The sequence below is a fragment of the Artibeus jamaicensis genome, unplaced genomic scaffold (genome assembly GCF_021234435.1).
Source record: "Artibeus jamaicensis isolate MK-2021 breed Jamaican fruit bat unplaced genomic scaffold, CSHL_Jam_final contig_2259, whole genome shotgun sequence".
NCBI lineage: Eukaryota > Metazoa > Chordata > Mammalia > Chiroptera > Phyllostomidae > Artibeus > Artibeus jamaicensis.
Window position 1 is genome coordinate 1253950 of NW_026521468.1, and position 21108 is coordinate 1275057.

The 21108-nt window shown below is 60.5% G+C and overlaps 1 protein-coding gene across 2 annotated transcripts; it reads left to right on the forward strand.

Moving 5' to 3' along the window:
- The first annotated feature begins 803 nt into the window (after positions 1–803).
- On the forward strand, positions 804–20602 carry LOC119052172 (signal transducer and activator of transcription 5A). 2 transcript variants are annotated; one of them, XM_037149212.2, is made up of 19 exons: positions 804–861; positions 2569–2706; positions 3024–3180; positions 4240–4329; positions 6390–6564; positions 11069–11199; positions 11425–11576; positions 12063–12218; positions 12615–12794; positions 14308–14395; positions 14492–14614; positions 15015–15107; positions 15434–15640; positions 16139–16233; positions 16314–16444; positions 16899–17054; positions 17756–17807; positions 18120–18224; positions 19282–20602. In XM_037149212.2, exons 2-19 carry the CDS (start codon positions 2579–2581, stop codon positions 19442–19444), a joined length of 2382 nt encoding a protein of 793 aa, XP_037005107.1. In that variant the 5' UTR covers positions 804–861; positions 2569–2578; the 3' UTR covers positions 19445–20602. The 2 variants fall into 2 exon arrangements, with proteins under 2 accessions (XP_037005107.1, XP_037005098.1); XM_037149203.2 differs by lacking the exon at positions 804–861 and adding an exon at positions 1678–1790.
- The last annotated feature ends 506 nt before the right edge of the window (positions 20603–21108 follow it).

Sequence of the window (21108 nt, forward strand, 5' to 3'; positions counted from 1 at the left end):
GGTGGCGAGCTGGGCCCACCCGCCATGTGGCAGTGGGTTTGGACCTGCCCCTGCCGGGCGGCGTGACACTGGCCAAGTCACTTCCCCTCTCCAGCCTCTGTTTCCCCATTTGCAAAATCTTTACAGTTGTTTCCAGCTCTGACACTTGCCTCTCCTTGCAAGGGTCCCCCAGCTCCAGGCCTCTGAGCCTCCCCTGCAGAGCCCATTGCCCGGGGGGGGGGGGGGGAGGTTTTCCACTTCCTCCTTCCCGGGGCTGCCCTGTGGAACATCTAAAGAGCAAGGTTGCCTCAGTCCTTCGAGAAACCCCCCCTACAGTTCTCCCTTCCTTCCCTTGTGATCCTGTCAACTGAGACTGCAACCACACGTGGGGGTGTGTATGGGGCCTGGGCATTCCAGCTTCTGCAGCTTTCAACTTCAGTTTTCCTCTGAAGTAAAAACAAATGAAAGTGGGGAGAGAGTGAGGGGCAAGAAAGTAGGGAAGTGGGGTGGGGGAGGGAATGCGGAGGGAAAGGGCAGGTCTGCAAAGGCATTAGGGAGGGGTGGGGGGAGAGAACGATCCCCCCAGGACAGAAGCCTCAGCCCGGCTCGGCCAGGAGAGGGCAGCCAGCCTGGCCCCTCCCTTGGTGCTCCAATACCAGCTGCCAGGCAGCAGGAGGCCCAGAGGAGAGGGAAGCTGGGCAAAGGGGATGGAAGACTTCCAGTCTAGTCTTGCCCAACTTTTCACACCCCCCCAAGGGGGCTCTCGGGGAGGGGCTGTGACCGAGGCAAGGCTTCGGGAGGTTGTTCTCTGGTCTGGCAGAGCCTATCGGCAGTCCCGAGCTTGCGAGGACGCAGGACAGCTCTCGCTGGACCTTTCTGAAGGTAGGGCCAGCTGCAGATTTGACTGGGTTGGGGTGAGGGGAGGGGAAGAATCATTTATGGGTCAGTTGCCAACTAGACCACGGGCCCATTGTATCACACCGAGCAAGCCCCTTTCCCTCTCTGGACTTCCATTTCTTATCTGCAAAATCTCGGGGTGGGGGGAGGTTCGAACATGTTGACTGCCAAGGTTCTTTCCTGTTTCAGCGGCAGAAGATGAGCGCACGGTGGAGGGAGTAACGGGAGGAGGGGAGGTGGGGCCCTGGCGTGAGCCAGCTGGCTTGGCTGGAATCCCCAGTCTTTCCCCTTCCTAGGGTTTTGCCTCTGAAGTCACAAAGGCTGTGTCCCCTGCCCACATGAACACACGCACACTCATTAACTTTTTTAGTCGAGGGACTTGAAAGATGACAAATGCAAGAGCTGGAAGGCAACTCCAGCTAGTCCAACCCTCCCTTTTTATAGATGAGAAAACCAAGGCCCGGGTTTGGGGTTTCCAGGGCCCGGGATTTCCCGGTCCTCCCACCCCCTTTCCCCGCCACTCCTGAACCTCTGCTCGCCACGGCCCGGGGCCGCAGGAGCGGGCCCGCTGGGACTCCCCGGGGACCCCGCCGTCGGGGCAGCCCCCGCGCGCGGCCGCGCCGCCCAGCCTCAGGGCGCGGGGCCCGGGCCGAGGCCGCCGCTGCGCACTCGCCGGGGAGCGAGCGACCGAGGGCGGAGGCGGGGAGGGAGCGACAGAGGCTGGGAGGGGTGTTGGCGAGAGCTCGCGCGCTGTGTATGGTCTATCGGAGGCAGCTGACCTTTGAGGAGGAAATCGCTGCTCTCTGCTCCTTCCTGTAGTAACAGCCTCCGCCGCAGCCGCCTGGAGCCCGGGCCCGGAGCGAGAGCCGCGGGCGCAGAGCCGGCCCCGCCGCCGGACGGCTCGGTGCCACCAGGTGGGTGGCCCGGCGGCGCGTCCTGGGCAGGCGCGCGGTGAGGGGACACTCGACCCCAGTCCCCGCCCCGCGCCCCGGGACCCAAAGCCCGACGGCCGAGCCGGGTGCAGGGAACAGTCCCAGCTACCGAGAGGGAGTTCGGGCGCAGCGGGGACGAGGGACGGGGGACGCAGATGGAAGGACGGCGGCGCGGTCGCGCGCCGTCCTCGCCCGCAGTGGGCAGGGGGCGCTGTCGGGCCGGACAGTGGGAGACCACGGGCTCCTCGGCCCGGCAGAGCCTCCGCCGCCCCAGCCCTCTTTAAACAACACCACCACGTGCCCGCAGGGCCCCAGCGGTCCAGTGGACGGCGTCGTTAGCGTAACTTTGGGCTGGAGTACCCCCCCCCTTCCCGGAGATTGGTGCGCGGGGCTCGAGGCTGGGTAAGGGGATTCTTGCAACCCTCCTCAGAGGGCCTTGGGCCTCCGCCGCCAAGTTTCTCTTTCAGTTTTTAGCTGTCCCCTCTCTGGGGAAGCCCCGGTGGGGCGAGGGGAGAGGAAGAGGAGGAGGGCACCTGACTTTCGAGAGCCCCTCCCCAAGCCTCAGCGGGTTCCTCGTTGGAGGGCAGGGCGCGCCTTCCCCTGCTCACCATCTTTCTTCCCGCACAGGAAAGCGTGTCTGTGGGAGGGGAGGGGCCTGGCCTGACCGCCGTCCAGGCATGGGTGGGCACGGCAGGGCCAGGGGCAGGCCCAGCCCTCGCCCTGCCAGGGAGGCGCCTCCTCAGCCCTCTGCTCGCCCTAGGTGAACGGACATGGCGGGCTGGATGCAGGCCCAGCAGCTGCAGGGAGATGCACTGCGCCAGATGCAGGGGCTGTACGGGCAGCACTTCCCCATCGAGGTCCGGCACTACTTAGCGCAGTGGATCGAGGGCCAGCCATGGTAGGTGCCCCTGTCTTCCTTTGCGGGTCCCTGCCAGCCAGACCCCTTGGCCTTTAGGGCTCTTCTTTTTGTGGTTTGTTTTTGGCTCTGTGTGTTCGTTTCTGTGAGGAAGGGGCCGCGTTCTTGGGAAAGGGGAACAGGGAAAGGGAGAGGGGATGTTTCTAGACTCTGATGCCTGTGGAGTTGCCAGGAACAAGTCTTGTGGGCTCCGGAGTGCCCTGAGGGAGGAACCTTGGGATTTCCACGTCCCTCTCGGTGCCTGACGTTCTGGCCGAGGAGGTACCACAGCAGGCTTCTCTCCCTCGCCCTGCCCCAAGGGATGCCATTGATCCAGAAAATCCCCAGGACCAAGCCCAAGCCACCCAGCTCCTGGAGGGCCTGGTGCAGGAGCTGCAGAAGAAGGCCGAGCACCAGGTGGGGGAAGACGGGTTCTTACTGAAGATCAAGCTGGGGCACTACGCCACGCAGCTCCAGGTGGGTGTGGAGGCCAGGTCACCTGCAGGCAGGCGCTGGCCACCTTCTCTTTCCAGCATCAGCACCGGGGGTTTTTCTGGCCTGGCCGCTGACTCACCACATGACCCTGAGCTTATTGGCAACTTTTCGGTGCTTCGATTTCCCCCACCCCCTCTTTCTAAACCAGACCCGTTGGATTCCTCTAGCCCATGGCAGAGCAGAGGGAAAGGGTGGGTGGGTTCCCGAGACGAGGGGATGGCTGAAAGGGCACTCTGGACTGGGCGAGCAGAAGGGGTGGAGCAGACCCAGTCAAGGAAGACTGGGCGGTTCTAGAATGGAGGGACCGAGGCACCCAGACTTCCCTCCTGGGGCTCTGTGAGAGGTGGCAGAGCTCTTGCAGTGGGGCAGGAGGGGGGCAGGGTTCACCTGGGGGCAGGACTGAATGAAAGAGCCTTGAACTGGGGTTTAGATGTCAGATGTAGCTTCCTCTTCCCAAGGGGATGGAGAGAGGGGGCAGAGAGAGAGTTTTTGTGGAAGCGGAAAAGGGGTGTGGGTGGTAATCCTAGTCAAGCATTTATGAGAACTCATTAGTATTTCTCCAAGAACCATTCTTGAACATGAGGGGAGGGGCCAGGAAGACAAAAAGCCCACCCCCAAAGAGGGAGGCAGCAGGAGAAACCTGGGTGAAGAAGGCAGCAGCGCAGGAAGCCAGGGCTGGAGCACGGCGGGAAGCACCTCGACCTTGGCACCAGGTGCTCAGAGTGTTGAGTCATCTGCTCACTCACTGGCCTGCCTCTGGATACGCACTTACCCTCTCTGAGCATCAGTTTTGTCACCTCTGAAATGGGGACAGCCATTTCTGCTGTGTCACAGGGTTTCTACATCAGAGGGGCTGGTGGATTGGAAGTGCTTTGTGAGCAGGGGGCTCCTAAGGCAATGCAACCAAATGAAGATCTGGGGGCTGGGGGTCAAGTCCAGTGGCACAGAGGTGTCCGGGGAGAGTCCCGCGGCTCCCGTGGGGGAGGGAGGTGCAGGTGCAGCACTGGGACGGCCCCGGTAGCTGCTCTCGGACCCTTTCAGAACACGTACGACCGCTGCCCCATGGACCTGGTGCGCTGCATCCGGCACATTCTGTACAATGAACAGAGGCTGGTCCGAGAAGCCAACAACGTGAGTGTCCCGTGGGTCTGGGCAGTGGGGTCGGCAATCCCTCCTGTGCAGACACAACTGCAACTCACATACACTGGGGTGAGAGGGCAGCAGAGGAGTCAGGGACATGAGCGGGTGTGAGGGGCAGTTTTATTTGCAGGTATAGAGTGACCCCCTGGCTTCAGGCCCTGGCCCTGCCACCTCCTAGCCACGTAACCTGAGCAAGTGACTGGACTTGTTTGAGCCCGTGTGTCTTCAGTTATAAGTAGGGACAGTAATAGTACCTCCCTGCGGGGTTATTGTGAAGGTTAAATGAGATACTACACAGGCCAGGGATAGATGGACAGACCGATGAAACAGAAGAGGAAGTGCCCAGCACCCCCCCCCTACACCTGGAGGGTCCATCCAGGTCAGAGGTGGCGGGCGGCACAGATGACCAGGGAGAGGCTGTGTCGCTGAGCACTGGGGTCCGGCCAGTGAGAAACCCTGTCTGGTGCGGTCCGTGGCAGGAAACAGAGGCAGGCACAGGCCGAGGCAGCGAGGCCCAGGGAGCAGGCCCGGGGCTCGTCCCCCACCTTCCGGAGTCACAGAGGCATGAACATCTGCCCGGACGACGGTGCACACCTCACACTATTTGAATAAAACAAAGCGAATTTCCTAGAAGGAGGTCAGGCAGGTGAGGGCCGCTGACTGGCGCCTGGAGCCCAGGTGGTCCTTTTTGTCCCTTTGTCCCTGGGAAGGCTGGTGCAGGGCTTCATTCAGTGAGTGTTTCTGGAGGGCGGTCCCGGGGTGTGTGGAGAAGCACACAGAGACCTGGGCCCCCAAAAGGGATTCAGGTGGCGGCAGGTCCTCCAGCAGTGGGCTGTGTGCTGGGGGCGCATGTGGGAAAGCACCAGGGCAGGCGGGGCAGGCCGGGGGCTGGGTGGGGGCGGGGACGAGCAGGAGTTCCACGTGAGGGCAGGAAGGCCGGAGCCACCTTAGCTCATTTGAAGACTTGCAAGTAGCCAGAGCAGCTGGGGAGAAGGGAGCCCAGCAGGGAGCCCTGGCAGGGAAGGCCAGAGAGGACGCAGGAGCCGGGCCACAGAGGGTCTTGCGGGACCACCCTCCTGTCCCTTGACTCACAGAGCCATCTGCAAATGTGCAAGTATTTCTGGCTCCAGCCAAAAAGACATGTCTCTGGTGCAGGCACAGTCCTGGCCAGGGTGGGGGGTGGGAGCCACTCCTTCCCCAGCCTCTGCTGTCCTGGGCCTTGGGGACTCTGGGTGCACAGGACAGATGTGGTCCCCGCACTGGGAGGGCTCACGTCCTAGTGCCCGCAACACACTAGGAGTGAACACAAGAGCTAGACGCTCTCAGATGAGGGTGGTGCTGTTTCCCTTCGGCCCTCAGAGAAGGCTGCTCTGAAATGGTGGCAGTGGGAGTCCGCAGTCAGGAAGGTGGGGCCAGCGTGTTCCAGAGAGATGGACCCACAACTGCAAAGGCCCTGAGGCAGGAGCATGCTGTGTGTTGAAGGAATGGACAGGAACCAGCGTGCTGGGCGGCGGTGGGGCTGGGGGGCGGAGGGCGGCAGCTGCCCTCTGCCAGGGCAGGGGGCTGTGGAGAGGGGTTTGGAATTTCCCCTGGGAACAGTTCACTGGAAAGGCCTGAAGACTTGGCCTGGGAAAAGTTCAAAGCAGCTCACTTAAATGTCTCGATTCCCAAGGCCCTTGATGGTGCCTCCCCTGTCCCTCGTGACTTCACTTTGGGGTCTTCAGGTCACCCCTGTGAGAGGTTGCCCTCCTTCCCTGTTCCCCAGTCCCATTGGCCTGGAGAGAGGATGGAGGTGGTGTGAGTTTACCCGCCTCTATCCCCCCTCTGTCCCGGCTCCCAGCACAGCCCCTGGGGTCTGACCGGGAAAGAATGTGGGCGGAGGGCAGCATCATCAGCATCGTCAGCATCGTCAGCATCGTCGTTACCAGAAAAACCCAGGAGCTCTTGGGCTGTGCTCAGTTGCAGTGTCTCCCGGGAGAATCGAGATGTACCGTTTTGCTGGTGCTCTGGCGCGGGCCAGGCCTGCAGCCGTGTATCTGCCGTATCCCCAGGGTGCCTCTCCTGCTGGAACCCTGGTGGACGCCATGTCCCAGAAACACCTGCAGATCAACCAGACGTTTGAGGAGCTGAGACTGGTCACGCAGGACACGGAGACCGAGCTGAAGAAGCTGCAGCAGGCCCAGGAGTTTTTCATCATCCAGTACCAGGAGAGCCTGAGGATCCAGGGTGAGGCTGCTGCAGGGGGCGGGGGGTGCGCTGTGGATGGGGGGGCGGGAGGGAGGGAGGGCCACCTTGCCGGCTCCTGCAGGGTTGGGGCTGGGGCCCTGTCTGTTTCCGGGGGACCTTCCCCAAAACCTGGGAGGAGTAATGGCTGCAGGAGACGGCCCCTCCTATGGCCACCCCCCTTCGCAAGTGTGATTCAGTGGAACCCTTATAACAGTTCCAGGGTGTAGGCAGCGGCATTATCCCTACTTCACAGACGGTAACACTGAGGTTCAGAGAACAAGAGACTTGGCCTGTGTTGCTTGAAAGTTGCAGAGAGGTGTCATGATATCCCTGTGCTGTAATCACTAATGCTCTCTCCCTAGTTGTAGGTGGTCAAGCGAATATCTGAGTGAGTGAGCGAGTGAGGAGTGAGTGTGGGCAGAGTGCCCCCCAGTGAGAGGGGGAGCGGGGGCTGGGAGTCCCGAGGCTGAGCCGGGCGGGGAGAGGTGGGGCTCGGGGCTTCGAGTTCTGTAGCCTCCCAGGAGGCAGAGCTGGCAGGAGGGGGTGACAGTGGAAAGTCGTCCCAACCCCTAGTCTGTAGTTTGCTGTGATGCCATGACAAGGGTGTGGGGACAGAAAAATCAGCTCCCGGGAGCGAGCCCGGGGCACAGTCTGAGGAGTTTGAATGGGGGCCCGTCTCCCCCCCCCCAGACTGACCCAGGCTGCACCTCCCGGGCCCAGGCAGAGCCGGGCGCCCCGAGCTGCCTCTCCCTTCCTCCCCTTTTTCTCACCTCTTCAGGTGGAGTCTGAGGTCACTGACTTTAGACCTTCCTGTCCTTGTCCCATGTAGACATTCGGAGCCATGAGTTTCCCACTGAGCAGAGTTGCCGCGGCGTCTCGCGGTTTTGCAGGCGCTGCGTGTTCTCTGTCACTCGTTCCCTGTCACTCGGTGTGAGGGGCTCTCCAGTTTCTCTTCCGGTGCCGGTGCCACCTGTTTAGAAGGGCGTCGTTCATTTCCCAATATGTGTTCTTCTCTAGCCCTCCCGTCAGTATTGATTTTATTTTCATTTCATGACTGAGTTCCACTGAGTCAGAGAACATGCTCTGTAGGTGTGGTCTCAGTGCTTTTAAATGTACTGGGACTCGTTCTGTGGCCCAGCCTGTGTTCGGTCCTGGTGAATGTCTCTGGTGGACTCGAAAAGTACGTATTTTCTACAATGCTCCTTCCAGAGCAGCACTAATGAATTCAATCATGTTAACAAATGTAACAATAATATTAATTTTTAAATCTATATATAAGTAGAGGGCTAATCTATTTATATGTATGTTCTAGTGTAGATATTTATAGAATATTATATATTCCACCTGTGCATAATATAACCAAAATCATATATACTAGATATGGTATAAAACATATTCTAAATATTTACATATATTTACTATGTTAACATAATAAAGTGCCACCAAAAAAAGTAAGAACAAAACTGACAAGACCCATCGTTTCCAGAACATTTACTGAGCACAGTGACCTTGCTTTACATTTAAAGTCTCTGCAATGCCAGGGTGAGTGGGATATGGCCGGACCTGCCTATCGATTGTAGTATCAAGTGCCTGGCAACCTCTGGAAAAGTCTGATGTATAGTTATGAAAAACTACAAGAAAAAAAGGCCAGCCCCTGGCTGGTGTAGCTCAGTGGATTGAGCGTGGGCCTGTGAACCAAAGGATCGGGGTTCGATTCCTAGTCAGTGCACATGCCTGGGTTGCAGGCCAGTTCCCAGCGGGGGACGCAGGGGAGGCAACCATACATTGATATTTCTCTCCCTCTCTTCTTCCCTTCCCCTCTAAAGATAAATGAATAAAATCTAAAAAAAAAAAAAAAATAGAAAAAGGCAAAGGACTTTGAAAACTGTTTTGGCTCTGTGGGCCCCCTGCAGGGTCTCAGGCCCGCCTGGGTGTCCCTGGTCCACACTTAAGAGACCCACAGTCTCTGTCTGTCTGTCTGTGTTTAGTTATTTACGTTCAGCCGAGCGGCTCCGTCAGCTGCTGGGAGAGAGGCGCCCGAATCCCCTGTGGTTCCGTGGAACCGGGTGCTTGTCCCGTTGTCTCAGTGAGTAATATGTCCTGTGCGCACTTTGAAGCTTTGGTAGTAGATTCATAAACGTTTACGGTCACTAATACTTGCGACACACCCTTCCTGACCTCCGGTCTTCAGTCTGCTGTGCGAGGCGTCCCCAGAACCTCTCTGGCCTCTGGTCCCACGTCGGCTCCGCGTGTGTGCGTCCGCACTTTTGTCATTGGAAACACAGACAGCACGTCGTTGCCTGGCTTTGTGTCGGTCCCGACCGTCTTCCTTTGGATGAAGGTGTTCAGTCCACCAGCATTTAATGTCACGTTTCACACACTGGCATTGAGGTCCCTGCTTGGTATCTACTCTCAGTTTTGTCCCGTATCAGTTTTCTCTCTTTCTGCTTTTTTAATTGATTATTTAATTTTCTAGGGTTCTCCTCTCCTTTGCCTCTTTGGCCCCCCCCCACCTGGTCAGTGTTTCCTGTCCCCGAGGCCAGCACGTGGCCCGGACGCCGCGGGCGCTGAGTGAGTGGTGGCCAGGTGGCTCCAGCTCGTCTGCCTCCCGTCGGGTTCTGCCCCGACCGGCCCAGAGAGGGCGCCCCCTTCCCAGCTCTGGGAACAGGAGACTCGGGCTCGCTCCTGCCCCAGGCCCAGGGCAGGCGGACGGTCCTTAGACCCGGTTCCTGGGTGTCTGCCTCCTCCGCATGGGTTTGAGCTGGACGCTGGTTGGGTCCGTGCCCCCGGTGCCAGTCAGGTCGGTCGGAGCTGCCATCGCTCATCAGAAACCCAGACCAGTGACCCGTTCGTGCAAGGGGGTGCTCAGCTCCCTGTGGTGGGGTGGACAGTCCCCCCACATGCCCTGGCGTCCATCCCAGAAAGCTCTGCAACTTACCAGGGGACACCTAACTGGGTCGCATGCACGGGGAGGCTGGGCACAGGTGCCGGGGGCGCCTCCACCTCCCCGTGGGGGGCGGGCCCCCAGGGCGGCCGTCAGACTGGTCTGCCGTGTGCCCGGCTGGACCCCGCTGCTCCCGCTCAGGCCCGCACTGCGTCGGAGCCGCCTTTCCGAACTCTCCTTCCGTCCCGCCTTCCTGGCCGCCTGCAGTTCTTCACCCCGTCCCTGCTCCCGCGGCCACAGGCCGGGTCCAGGTCAGTGAGGCAGGGCCCGCGAGGCCTGCCAAGAACTTGGCCCGGAACTTGGCCCGGACGTGCTGATGCTCACGTCTTCCTGACTCCGGCCGAGTCAGAACACCGAGTGTCCCAAAGGCTCTTGGCAGGGCGCAGTCCCCCGGTTTGCAGGAGAGCGGGTCCCTCAGTGGCGGGAGGGTGGGCCTGCAGGCTGCGGGGTGGGGGCGGGTGGCTGTCACTGTGCAGATGTTTGATTCCTGAAGCCGGGTCTGGGTTCACAGGTGTTTTTTCTGTCATTCTTTCTACCTTCCTGATGTCTTAAGCATTTCGTAACTTATTTTTAAAAAGAGTTTATATATTTACTTTTAGAGAGGGAGAAAGGAGGGGGGAACATGGATATGGGAGAGAAACATCCATCAGTTGCCTCTAGGGCGCCCCCATCTGGGTCCCTGGCCTGCCACCCACGCATGTGCTGTGACAGGGACTCGAACCGGTGACCCCAACCTACTGAACCACAGCAGTTACGGATCATAACTTATTTTTTAAATAAGGGTAATGAGGCCTCACTGAGTCCCTAGTCCGGCCATTGGTGAGCTCCCTGAAGCTGGTAGGAAGCGAGCTGCCTCCTTTTCCTGAGGGAATCTTGCGGCTTTTGCGTGGCCCTGGGTTCCCGTTCTCTCTCTGTCAGAGTCTCTCTCTCCCTCTCTAGTCTGTCCCCTCCCTTCTCTCTCCCTGCTGGGCAGCTGAGCTCACAGCGACCCGACCGCACAAACTCGTGAGGCCCCTTCACACACGCAGACACGCCCTCCTCCCTGAGGGCCCCTCCTGTGCCCCAGCAGGTGGCCCCCCGGCCGTGTGCGCGTCAGGCCTTCCCTGAGGGGGTTTGGGGGGAGGTTGGGGCCGAGAGCTGCTCGTGCCTCTGGAGCATCTTCTGTGTGACCGTTTTGTAATCCCCATGGCAACCCACTGCGGCCGGGAACAGGATTCTCCCATTTTGCTCGTGGGGAGCCCGAGTGCACCGAGGCAGTGAACGGCCGCAGCTGACTTCGAACTGTGCAGTGTGGCATCAGGCTGGACCCCAGTGTGGCGTGAGGAAGGCCGGGCAGCCAGCCGTGCGGGCCAGGGCGGGGTCCTCAGCTGGACCCACAGGCTTGTCTCCCTGTCTCTAGAGGGGAGCTCAGAGCAGGGGCCAGGGAGTGGGGCGGGCTCACTGTGGGCACCCTGGGCCACCGGAGCCCTGAGGTGCCATTGGTAAGACGTGTCAGCTTGAGGGTGTTGCGAGCTGGAAGCTGGGAGATCATGGCCATGGCTGTCCCGTCCCCTCCTCTAGCTCAGTTTGCCCAGCTGGCCCAGCTGAACCCTCAGGAGCGTCTGAGCCGGGAGACGGCCCTCCAGCAGAAGCAGGTGTCCCTGGAGGCCTGGCTGCAGCGAGAAGCCCAGACGCTGCAGCAGTACCGGGTGGTGAGTGGGCCTCGTCCCTGCCCTCCAGGCGCGGGTCCACATCCCGAGGGAGGACACGCCAGAGAGGGGTCGAGCCGGCAGGACGGCCAGGCCCTGGGGACGCGGGAGGCCTGCGGGGGGCCTGGGAGGAGGAGCAGGGTGGGAGCGGGCAGCCCCGCCCCCTGGGAGAGGCGCTGCAGGGCTGTGGTCCCGGTGCCCAGAAGGGCCTGCTGTCCCCTGTCTCAGGAGCTGGCCGAGAAGCACCAGAAGACCCTGCAGCTGCTGCGGAAGCAGCAGACTGTCATTCTGGACGACGAGCTGATCCAGTGGAAGCGGCGGCAGCAGCTGGCCGGGAACGGAGGGCCCCCTGAGGGCAGCCTGGACGTGCTGCAGTCCTGGTACTGGGTGTGGGGGGGCGCGGGCAGGGCACAGGCGGGCAGGGTCGGCCTGGGCCCAGGAGGAGCTCCCAGCTGCCTACTCTGCTCCTGTGTTTCATAGGCGGGTGGCCCACTCTGGCCTGTGGCAGGTCTCATTTCCCCCGTGGGTTTGGCTCCTGACACAGACTTGGTGCCCCCAGTCCTGTCCCTCCCTGGACAGGAGTCACTGTTTTGGGGAGTGGAGCAGGGCCGGGGTGCAGGGTGAGGCTCCGGCTGGTGGGGTCCATTTAGGGTGACACCTCTCACGTGTCTCTCTGTGTTTCTGGAAGGCAGGGCCGCTCTGCTGTGCTCAGTGCACAGGAGAGGTGGCCGAAGGGTGAAGCCTTCCCGGGTGGGGGCAAGGCTGGGTTTTGGGGGGCTGGTTTCAGGCTGGGAGCCTTTCCACCTGTGTCGTGGGGGATGGGGTGAAGCCGTTGTCCTTCTCTGTGGCCTGGGGCTCGTGGGCAGGTGTGAGAAGTTGGCTGAGATCATCTGGCAGAACCGGCAGCAGATCCGCAGAGCTGAGCACCTCTGCCAGCAGCTGCCCATCCCCGGCCCAGTGGAGGAGATGCTGGCCGAGGTCAACGCCACCATCACAGACATCATCTCAGCCCTGGTGACCAGGTGACTGCTGCCCCTCGGCCACACCCAGCCCTGCATGTGGTCGGCAGGGAAGGGGTGGGATGGGGTGGGAAGCTGGGGGTGCTTTGCCCATGGCAGGCTGGTGCTTGAATCCTTGTCTCCCTGGCAGCCATGACTGCTTGGTGCTGACCTTTCCCAGCTCCTCTTGTGAGTTCCGTAGGGGCTGCCCTGGCTTCCCCCAGCCTCTGCCCAATGCCAAGGTCATTTCACTGGCTCCCCTCCTGCCTCCCCCCAGCTCTCAGTGGCCCCCCCGGAACAGGGTCTCTGTCTGCCCGGTGCTCTTCCTTCCTTTGCCTGCTGAGCCCCGTGCGAGGCCCCCTCCCCACCAGGAGGGGCCGGGGCCCCGTCCCTGAGTCCGCGCCTCTCGTGTCCCTGCAGCACATTCATCATCGAGAAGCAGCCCCCTCAGGTCCTGAAGACCCAGACCAAGTTCGCAGCCACGGTGCGGCTGCTGGTGGGTGGGAAGCTGAACGTGCACATGAACCCCCCGCAGGTGAAGGCCACCATCATCAGTGAGCAGCAGGCCAAGTCGCTGCTCAAGAACGAGAACACCCGCAAGTACGCACGTCCCTTCTCACAGGTGCCCCTGTCCAAGTTTAAGTGCAGTCTGGGGGCTTAGCCTGTCCTACACTTGGAGTCCCAGTGACGGGACAGCGTGGCCTCCTTCCCTGCAGCCTTCTTCCTGGCATTGCAGACGTGGCCTTGGGTCTCCCTGGTTCCTTCTTTCTGTCCCGTTGTGCCAGGCTGCAACAGGTCAGCAAGGACGGCACTGCTGGGGCATCCCAGGGTGTGCTGAGTCCTGGGACCTGGTGCAATCCAAACAGAACCTTGTCCTCACCGATCACTCGGCCAGTAGAACAGGCAGCAGACAGGAGACATGACCGCTGGTGTGTGACAAGGGAGACATGTAGGGCACTGTGGAAGTGGGTCATGGCGTGGGCGGAGCAGAGTGGCAGTTTCAGGCTGCGGGATGAATGGGAGTAGCCACTGAGCGTGTGTGGAGAGAGACTTCCTGGCAGAGAGAACATGCCTTGTCCTGAAAGCGCCCGTGTGGATAGAGAACCCGGGGCTGGGGTCCTGGGGTCAGGGAAAGCCACCCGTGAGGGTCCCTGGGAATGAATGAGGAGGGGTAAGTGCGTGAAGTGGGAGGCTGGTCACGTGGAGGCTGGTCACCGAAGGCCTGCCATCTGGTCTGAGGGAGGATGAGGAGGAACGTGGGGCGGTCTTCCCTCTCTCAGATCTTATATTTTGGCTGGGGAGGGAAACAGTCTTTCATAATTTTGCAAAGAAGACGCTGTCGCCCTGGCTGGTGTGGCTCAGTGGATTGAGTGCTGGCCTGCGAACTCCTCGAAAGGTTGCCGGTTCAATTCCTGGTGAGGGCACACGCCCGGGTTGCAGGCCAGGTCCCCAGCTGGGGGTGTGCAATAGGCAGCCGATATTTTCCCTCACACACTGATGTTTCTCTCCCTCTTCTCCCCTTTCTAAATAAATAAATTACTATGAAAAAAGAAAATAAGACAGTGTCAAAAAGTGATAAGCTGTAGACAGAGAGTAAAACAGGCCTCACAGCATCTGGAGAGAGATTTCCTCACCATGTGGGTGGCTGAAGGCCTTTCCGAGGAGGTATTGAGTTAGGATCTGACTGAGAAGGGCAGGAGTGTTTGTGTCAACAGACAGAGCGGGCGCAGAAGTCCTGAGGCCTGCACCAAGCCCGCGTGTCCCGAGTGGGGGAAGGGGAACGCAGTGAGGCCAGGGAGGTGGGCAGAGGGGGGTCACGGGGATCCTCGTAGGCCGTGGCCATGATTTGAAGTGCACTAGAAGCTGCAAGCCCCCCCAAAGACCCTCAGATCAGTCTTGATGCCCAAGGCATTTTTGACCCAGTGATGGAGACCCAGGCCCTGCCCTCGAAGCCCTTGCTTGGGTGTTCTCAGGTTGATGAGAAAATAAGGGCAGAGACACACCGGGGAACGATCGTACGGATGGGGCAGAGGCCGCGGGCCCCAGCCAGCAGGCAGGCCCACGCTGCTGGCCTGGGGCCTGTGCGGAGATGGCGCTCCCCTCTCTCCCCCAGCGAGTGCAGTGGCGAGATCCTGAACAACTGCTGCGTCATGGAGTATCACCAGGCCACCGGCACGCTCAGCGCCCACTTCAGAAACATGGTGAGGACGGGGCCCGCCTCTCAGGGAAGGTCTGTCCAGAGCTCATTCCTTGTAAGCAGCTCCGGTCTCCTGTCCCCCTCTGACCCTCCCTGACAGTCACTGAAGCGGATCAAGCGTGCCGACCGGCGTGGTGCAGAGTCCGTGACAGAGGAGAAGTTCACAGTCCTGTTTGAGTCTCAGTTCAGCGTAGGCAGCAATGAGCTCGTGTTCCAGGTGAAGGTGAGACCTTGCACTCCCACCGCCCACAGGTTGCCCAGCAAAGTGGAGGGCCCTGGCCGAGGCCGGCTGTCCAATTCGGGAAAGTCAGGGGGCTCCGCGTCCTCCCTTCCCCGGTCTCGGACCAGCTGCCCCGCGATGCTATCAGAAAACCTACTTTCGCTCTGCCGGTGCCTGTTTGTGAGGTTATATTATAATCTGGCACCTGCCCACAGAACTTAGGCAACAGGCCAAGAAGAAAGATGTGTTTTCTGTGTTTGTTTTTGCTTTGGTTTTGTTGGGAGGGGCCTGTGGTCGGGACTGTGGGTAAGCACCGAGGGCTGGGAGTCTTGCCTACTCGAGGGCAAGATGGTGGTCGTTTGCTCGTCTGTGCCGTCAACTCTCATTCTTTCGACTCCTCCAGACCCTGTCCCTCCCTGTGGTTGTCATTGTTCATGGCAGCCAGGACCACAATGCTACCGCCACCGTGCTGTGGGACAATGCCTTCGCTGAGCCGGTGAGGCCCCCCACGGGACCCCCATGTCTAGACCCTAGGGTTTCCCAGGGTCATGGTCGGGTCTGTGAGCTTGGTCTTTGAGGTCTGGCCCCAACCTTCCTTCGGCTTGTGGTTCGGGCCCCTGACCCCTGCCCTCGTTGCCCTGCTCTGGGTCTCTATCCCGTGGCCCCCTCCGCTCTGCACCTGCCACCCCCACTTTCTTTCCTAACCTTGTGTTTGTTTCCTTTTCTGGATCTTCCTCAGTCCCCTGTGCGTCTGTGTGAGTGTGGAAATGTTTCCTAGTCCCTCAGTCTCCCTGTTTGCCCGTTTTCTTGTGTCCCTCCCAGGGCAGGGTGCCATTTGCCGTGCCTGACAAAGTGCTGTGGCCGCAGCTGTGTGAGGCGCTCAACATGAAGTTCAAGGCCGAAGTGCAGAGCAACCGGGGCCTCACCAAGGAGAACCTCGTGTTCCTGGCGCAGAAACTGTTCAACAGCAGCAGCAACCACCTGGAGGACTACAGCGGCATGTCCGTGTCCTGGTCCCAGTTCAACAGGGTGAGGGACCGCGGCCCGCCCCCCTCACAGGCAGAACCCTGCCTGAGGTCAGCAGCTCTTACAAGCCGGAGAGGTGGAGGGGACTGGTACCCCAAGGAACGCAGGCAGCTGTAACAGTCAAAGCAAGAGGGAGCTCGGAGACGAGAGTCTCATCCTGGGGTTCTAGCCCTGGCCCTGCTCGCTAGGTTGCCAGGCCCCTTCTCTTCTCCATGCCTCAGTTTACCCCCCTGTAAAATGAAGAGGGTAGGCAGGAATGACTGTGGGGGTCTTGTCCAGCTCCCACCCCCACTCCATGAAGGATCTCCTTGGACCTCTGTGTCTGTGAGGCCAGGGACCAGGTGACTCCCAGTCACCAGGATAGGGGCTGGGGACCGTGTCTGGCAGCTTATGGACTGCCAGAGTGTGGGACAAGTAGGGTGAAGAATCAGGAGAGGGCACCGGCTGCCACCTGTGAGGACAGGGGCCCCGGCCCTGACGTGGGTTTTCCGGGGTTCTCAGGAGAACTTGCCGGGCTGGAACTACACCTTCTGGCAGTGGTTCGACGGGGTCATGGAGGTGCTGAAGAAGCATCACAAGCCCCATTGGAATGATGGGTAAGGAGTGGGGGCTGGGAGGCCGGGAGTCGTGGGCTCTGGGGGCAGCGGCAGTGATGCCCTATGCTCCGTGCACCCAGGGCGATCTTAGGTTTCGTGAATAAGCAACAGGCCCACGACCTGCTCATCAACAAGCCCGATGGGACCTTCCTTCTGCGCTTTAGCGACTCAGAAATCGGGGGCATCACCATCGCCTGGAAGTTCGACTCCCGTGAGTGCCCTCTGTGGTCCAGGCCGCAGCCCCGGTTTCGCTGCCCCCGTTCTCCGTCAGGCCTGCGGCCTCAGCAGGTGCCCTGTGGGAAAGACAGGACCTGAGCTCAGAGTCTGGGAAGAGACTCATTCCCGTTCTATCATTTTCCGCTTTGCAGAACCTAAAATCACTGGCCCCTAGACTCCAGACTCACTGGCCGGGTCCTTCGGCATTTTATGCCCTCCCTCCTCCGCCCTGACCCAGCCTTGGTGGCAGCTCCCCGCCTGGCAGCTCTCCTCTTTGCTGGGTAGAACGTTCCCTTGGCTCTTTGCTCGCTCTGGGCCAGGCAGCACAAGGGGTGGGGATGCAGCAAAAGCCGGGCTGTCTCCATCCGCAAGCCCGCCCTAAACCCCCACCACCCTGGTCCTCCTCCTGACGGTGGCGGGTCATGGGAACAAGCTTGTCCTTTTCACAGCTGACCGCAACCTGTGGAACCTGAAGCCATTCACCACACGGGATTTCTCCATCCGGTCCCTGGCCGACCGGCTGGGGGACCTGAGTTATCTCATCTACGTGTTCCCCGACCGGCCCAAGGACGAGGTCTTCTCCAAGTACTACACTCCCGTGATCGGTGCGTCCTGCCCTGGTGCTCGAGAACCCCTCAGCCCCAGGACACATGCTCAGGCTACGTGGTGGGGACTCCCCGGGAATGTAGCCCAGTGGCCAGTCCCCCTTGGGCTTTGGTCGTGGGATGGTGCAAAGCACACGTGGAAAAGATTTCAGGGCTCACAAGTAAGGAGAAGGAAAGAGAAACCTCTGAGTCTACTTTCTTCTCTGCATAAAAAAAAGCTGGGTGGACTCTCACTTCTGTGCCCTTGGAAGAAGAGGCTGCCGTGCTGGGGGAGCGGCCTGGGTAATTCTAACCCAGAGAGAGCCCACGACGCTCCCCTCCGTCCACACCGTCTCCACTCCCCGCCCTTCACCCTGCCCCCAGCTTCAGTGTAGGGAGCACAGTGGACAGGTTCTTCTTCAGCCTGTGCCCTATCCACGGGTCAGGTGTGCTTGTTGGTAGTGATTCTGTATCCTCGGCAGGGGTGGGAGTGGGCAGAAGGAAAGCAAAGGGCCAGAAGAGGAAGCGGGAGGACAGATGGGAATCTGGGTAGCCCTCTGGCCGGTCTAGTCCGCGGGTGCTCGTTCAGGGCCCCGGGGAAATCTCATCCTCGCTGTGGCCCTCAGTGACGTGGGTGGGAGGCAGACTCCATGGGGTGGGGCCTCCATTCCCTGGCAAGCTCCCAGAAGCTTTGGTTCTCATCACCGTTTCCCCCTCGGCAGGTAAAGCAGGGGACGGATACGTGAAGCCACAGATCAAGCAAGTGGTCCCCGAGTAAGTGGTCAGCCCTGGTCTCCTGCCGCCTCTCTCCTCCCCTGGCTGTCCTCACCCCTCACCACCGCCCCCTCCCATTCAGGGGCCCAGCGTTCCCCTCCCCCTAAAACCTGGCTCAGCCCCGGGGCGGGAACTGGGCTTGGTCACCACGAGGCCAGTCCCCAGGGCCCCACTCCTGCAGCTGGAGCCCCGGGCCCCGTGGACGGGTGGTCCTCCTACACCCGAAAAAGACCTACAGGTGCCCCCGGGGCCCCTCCCCAAGTCCACTGCTGCCCCGAGGCCGCTGAGGCTCTGCTCTGCTTCCTCCTACAGGTTTGTGACATCTGCAGACTCCGCTGGGGGCAGTGCCACCTACATGGACCAGGCTCCCTCCCCCGCTGTGTGTCCCCAGGCTCATTATAACATGTACCCCCAGAAGTAGGTCGTGTTCTTCCAGGGCTTCGTGGGGTAGGGGGTGGAAACTGGGCAGCTGGCCTCAGGCTGGACCCCAGGAGGGCTGGTGGGCCAGGAACACAGAGCTCCTCTGGGTCTGAGACCACCCGACCCAGGCCAGGCTCTGGCATGTGCCCAGGAGCAAAGAGGGTAAGATCAAGCAGCAAACAGCACAGAGCTTTCTGAAACTGCACATAGCCGGTTCCTCGCTGAGGTGCCGACTAGCTGTGTGGCCTTGGGAAAATTATGGAGCCTCTCCGATGCTCAATTTTCTCATCTGCACAATGGGAGCGAGAATACCTGCCTCACGGGATTGGGGTCGGGACCAACGGAGAGTGTGGGTGGAGCACTCAGTGCACGTGAGGCTGCTGTAGGGGCTTCCCGTGGGACAGCTCTGAGGAGTCAGGTGGAATGAGGTGTTAATTGCTCCTCTGTGGAGTTCCTAGGGTAGAGAATTAGTTCTCTTCTGAACTGTGGGTGGCCCTCGGTGGATGTCTGGGTGCCTGGGAGGCTCAAGCTACAAGGGGGACCACCGTAGGCTTGGGGGTCACAAAGACAGGAGTTTCAATCCGACTCCTCCCGCCAGCCAGGTGGCCCGGAGCAAGACTCTGAACACGGGCCAGCCTCATTTCCTCCTCTGTGAAGTAGGGTAAATAAGTGCTTGCCGTACAGGTGGCTGGAAGGATTGGATTAGGTGGTAATGAGGCCCAGGTCATGGGAGGTGCGCAGGGAAAGGTGCTGGGATTTGGTGGAATGGGCCACAGGTGGGCAGAGCTGGCCCCTGTGTCATGAGTTGCAGATGAGGATGTGGAAAGGAAAGTGGACCCCCGAGATCACTCAGCAAGGCAGGGAGACTTGAGACCAGCGCACCTCTCCAAGAGCCAGGGACTGGCTAATGCAACTTGGGGTGCAGGGGTCTCACAGTGCTGGTCTTGTTCCCATGAGACTCTAGTCTGCGTGGGGAACAGGCCCGAGGCGGCCCCCGGGAGCCTGTGGCGGTGAGGCAGGCCAGCCCCCTCTGACGTCCCCCTCCCTCTCCCAGCCCCGACCCGGTCCTCGACCAGGATGGAGAATTCGACCTGGACGAGACCATGGACGTAGCCCGGCACGTGGAGGAGCTGCTCCGCCGCCCAATGGACAGTCTGGACCCCCGCCTGTCCCCACCAGAGGGGCTCTTCACCTCTGCCAGGGGCTCGCTCTCCTGAGTGTGTGGACCCCACACTTCTCTGTGGAAGCAAGACGCGTGTGAAGGGTTCGTTTTCATTGTGATTTTAGTGTCGCTCTGCATATTGGTGCCTTTGCAGACAGCACACGCATGCGTGCATACGTGTGTGCGTTTGTGTGAGAGGTGTGCCCGCCTTGCCTTCGTGGTCCTGGGTGTGTGGCTGCGGCCGCCGCCGCCACCTTTTTCTCAGATCAAGTTATTCCCAAAGCCCCCTGGGCCTGTGTCCTGTGGAAGCGACAGAGCTGCTTCTGTCATGTCGGGTACTCAGGGCAGGTCCCCCAACCCTGCCAGGGCCTCCCTCTTCAGCAGCCAGGCGAACGAAATGATCAGGAAGGGGAACAGAGGTGACGTCTGCAAGCTTTACTCCTGACTTAGAAGCTTTGCCTCCCAAGTTGGCCTATTGTTTCCTCCCCCAGGAGGGGGTGGGGGTTCAGTTCTGAGTAATACTTCATGCTTTATCTAATGACTATGGACTCCAGACTTTTTGTGGACTGAGAGCTTATCTAGGTCATGGCCATGTCCCTAACACAGCAGAAATGGGTCATTTGAGCCGGGCCTGTCAAAGCTGGCCTTGGTATGTCATTTCACAGCCTTCTGCCCCCCCCCCCCCAGCGTAATACTGTTGCCCACGCTCCAGCGCGTCCCACCTAATATCCCCTCCCTTCCACGGGCCCCAGACTTCTTTCCTCGCCTCTCTTGCTTACACCAGAGGTAGGAGAGGGGAAGAGAGGTCCAGGACCTCGTGCGTGAACAGGGCACCCAGGACTGGCAGGGCAGATCCCCTCCAATCCAGGAAAAAGCCTGCAGCGAGAGACAGCAGCAACTCAGCCTCTCCCCTGGATGCCAGAGCCCGTGCGGCCTGGAGCAGGGGCGAGAGCCGATCTCGGCCTCTCCTCTGCTGGGCGGTGGAACCTGGAAGAGGCCTCAGTGCAGTTGCATAACTGGCTGTGGTCGGAGCAGGCGGGCTCCAGCCCCGCGGGCTCCGCCCTCTGAGAAGACCTGGCCCGAGGCCAGGGGCAGCTGACTGCGGGCAGGCGGGCGCCAGGGGTTTAAACCTCTGGAGGCAGGTGGGGATGAGAAGGGGGAGTCTTTTGTACTTTGTACATAGGCCATACATTTGTGAAAAGTGTTTTTGAATAAAATATTTTTTTCATAAAATGGCTGGTTTGAAGCTCCTGGTTGGGGAGCCCTGGTGGCGCTTTGTCCCTTCCGTCCTGCAGGGGCGGCCCTGTCACGTGCTGCTTCTTGTCTGGGCTTTAAGGGCGCCAACCCCTCCCCACCCCAACACTGTCGGTGAATCTCAGGAGACCGACGGGCTAGGACTCGAGGTCTTGGGAAAGGTTGGGGCGGGGATGACTAGGGGAAGGTGACATGAGGGTGGGAAGAACTGTGACCACTATGAACAATCTCGAAGTGGCCAAGGCCCAGGGCCGAGGCGACTCTCCACCAACCCCCATCCCCCCACCCCCGCTCCGGGGGCCAGGGTCACCGCACAACAGTCTCTCTTCCCAGAGACCAGCAGATGGCTCCACGCTGCTGCCACTGTGTTCTGAAAGGGTCGCAGGAGAGCTGGAGGCTGGGGTCCTCATTTGTACCCCTCCGGCACCAAGGTCCAGGGGCTGTCCCTGGGCCCCTGTGGGGGGG

Coding starts and splice junctions, on each gene's coding strand:
- LOC119052172 (XM_037149212.2), top strand. CDS start 2,579: ATGGCGGGCTGGATGCAGGCCCAGCAGCTGCAGGGAGATGCACTGCGC. Junction 2,707..3,023: donor TGGATCGAGGGCCAGCCATG/GTAGGTGCCCCT, acceptor CCCTGCCCCAAG/GGATGCCATTGATCCAGAAA. Junction 16,234..16,313: donor AAGCCCCATTGGAATGATGG/GTAAGGAGTGGG, acceptor CCGTGCACCCAG/GGCGATCTTAGGTTTCGTGA.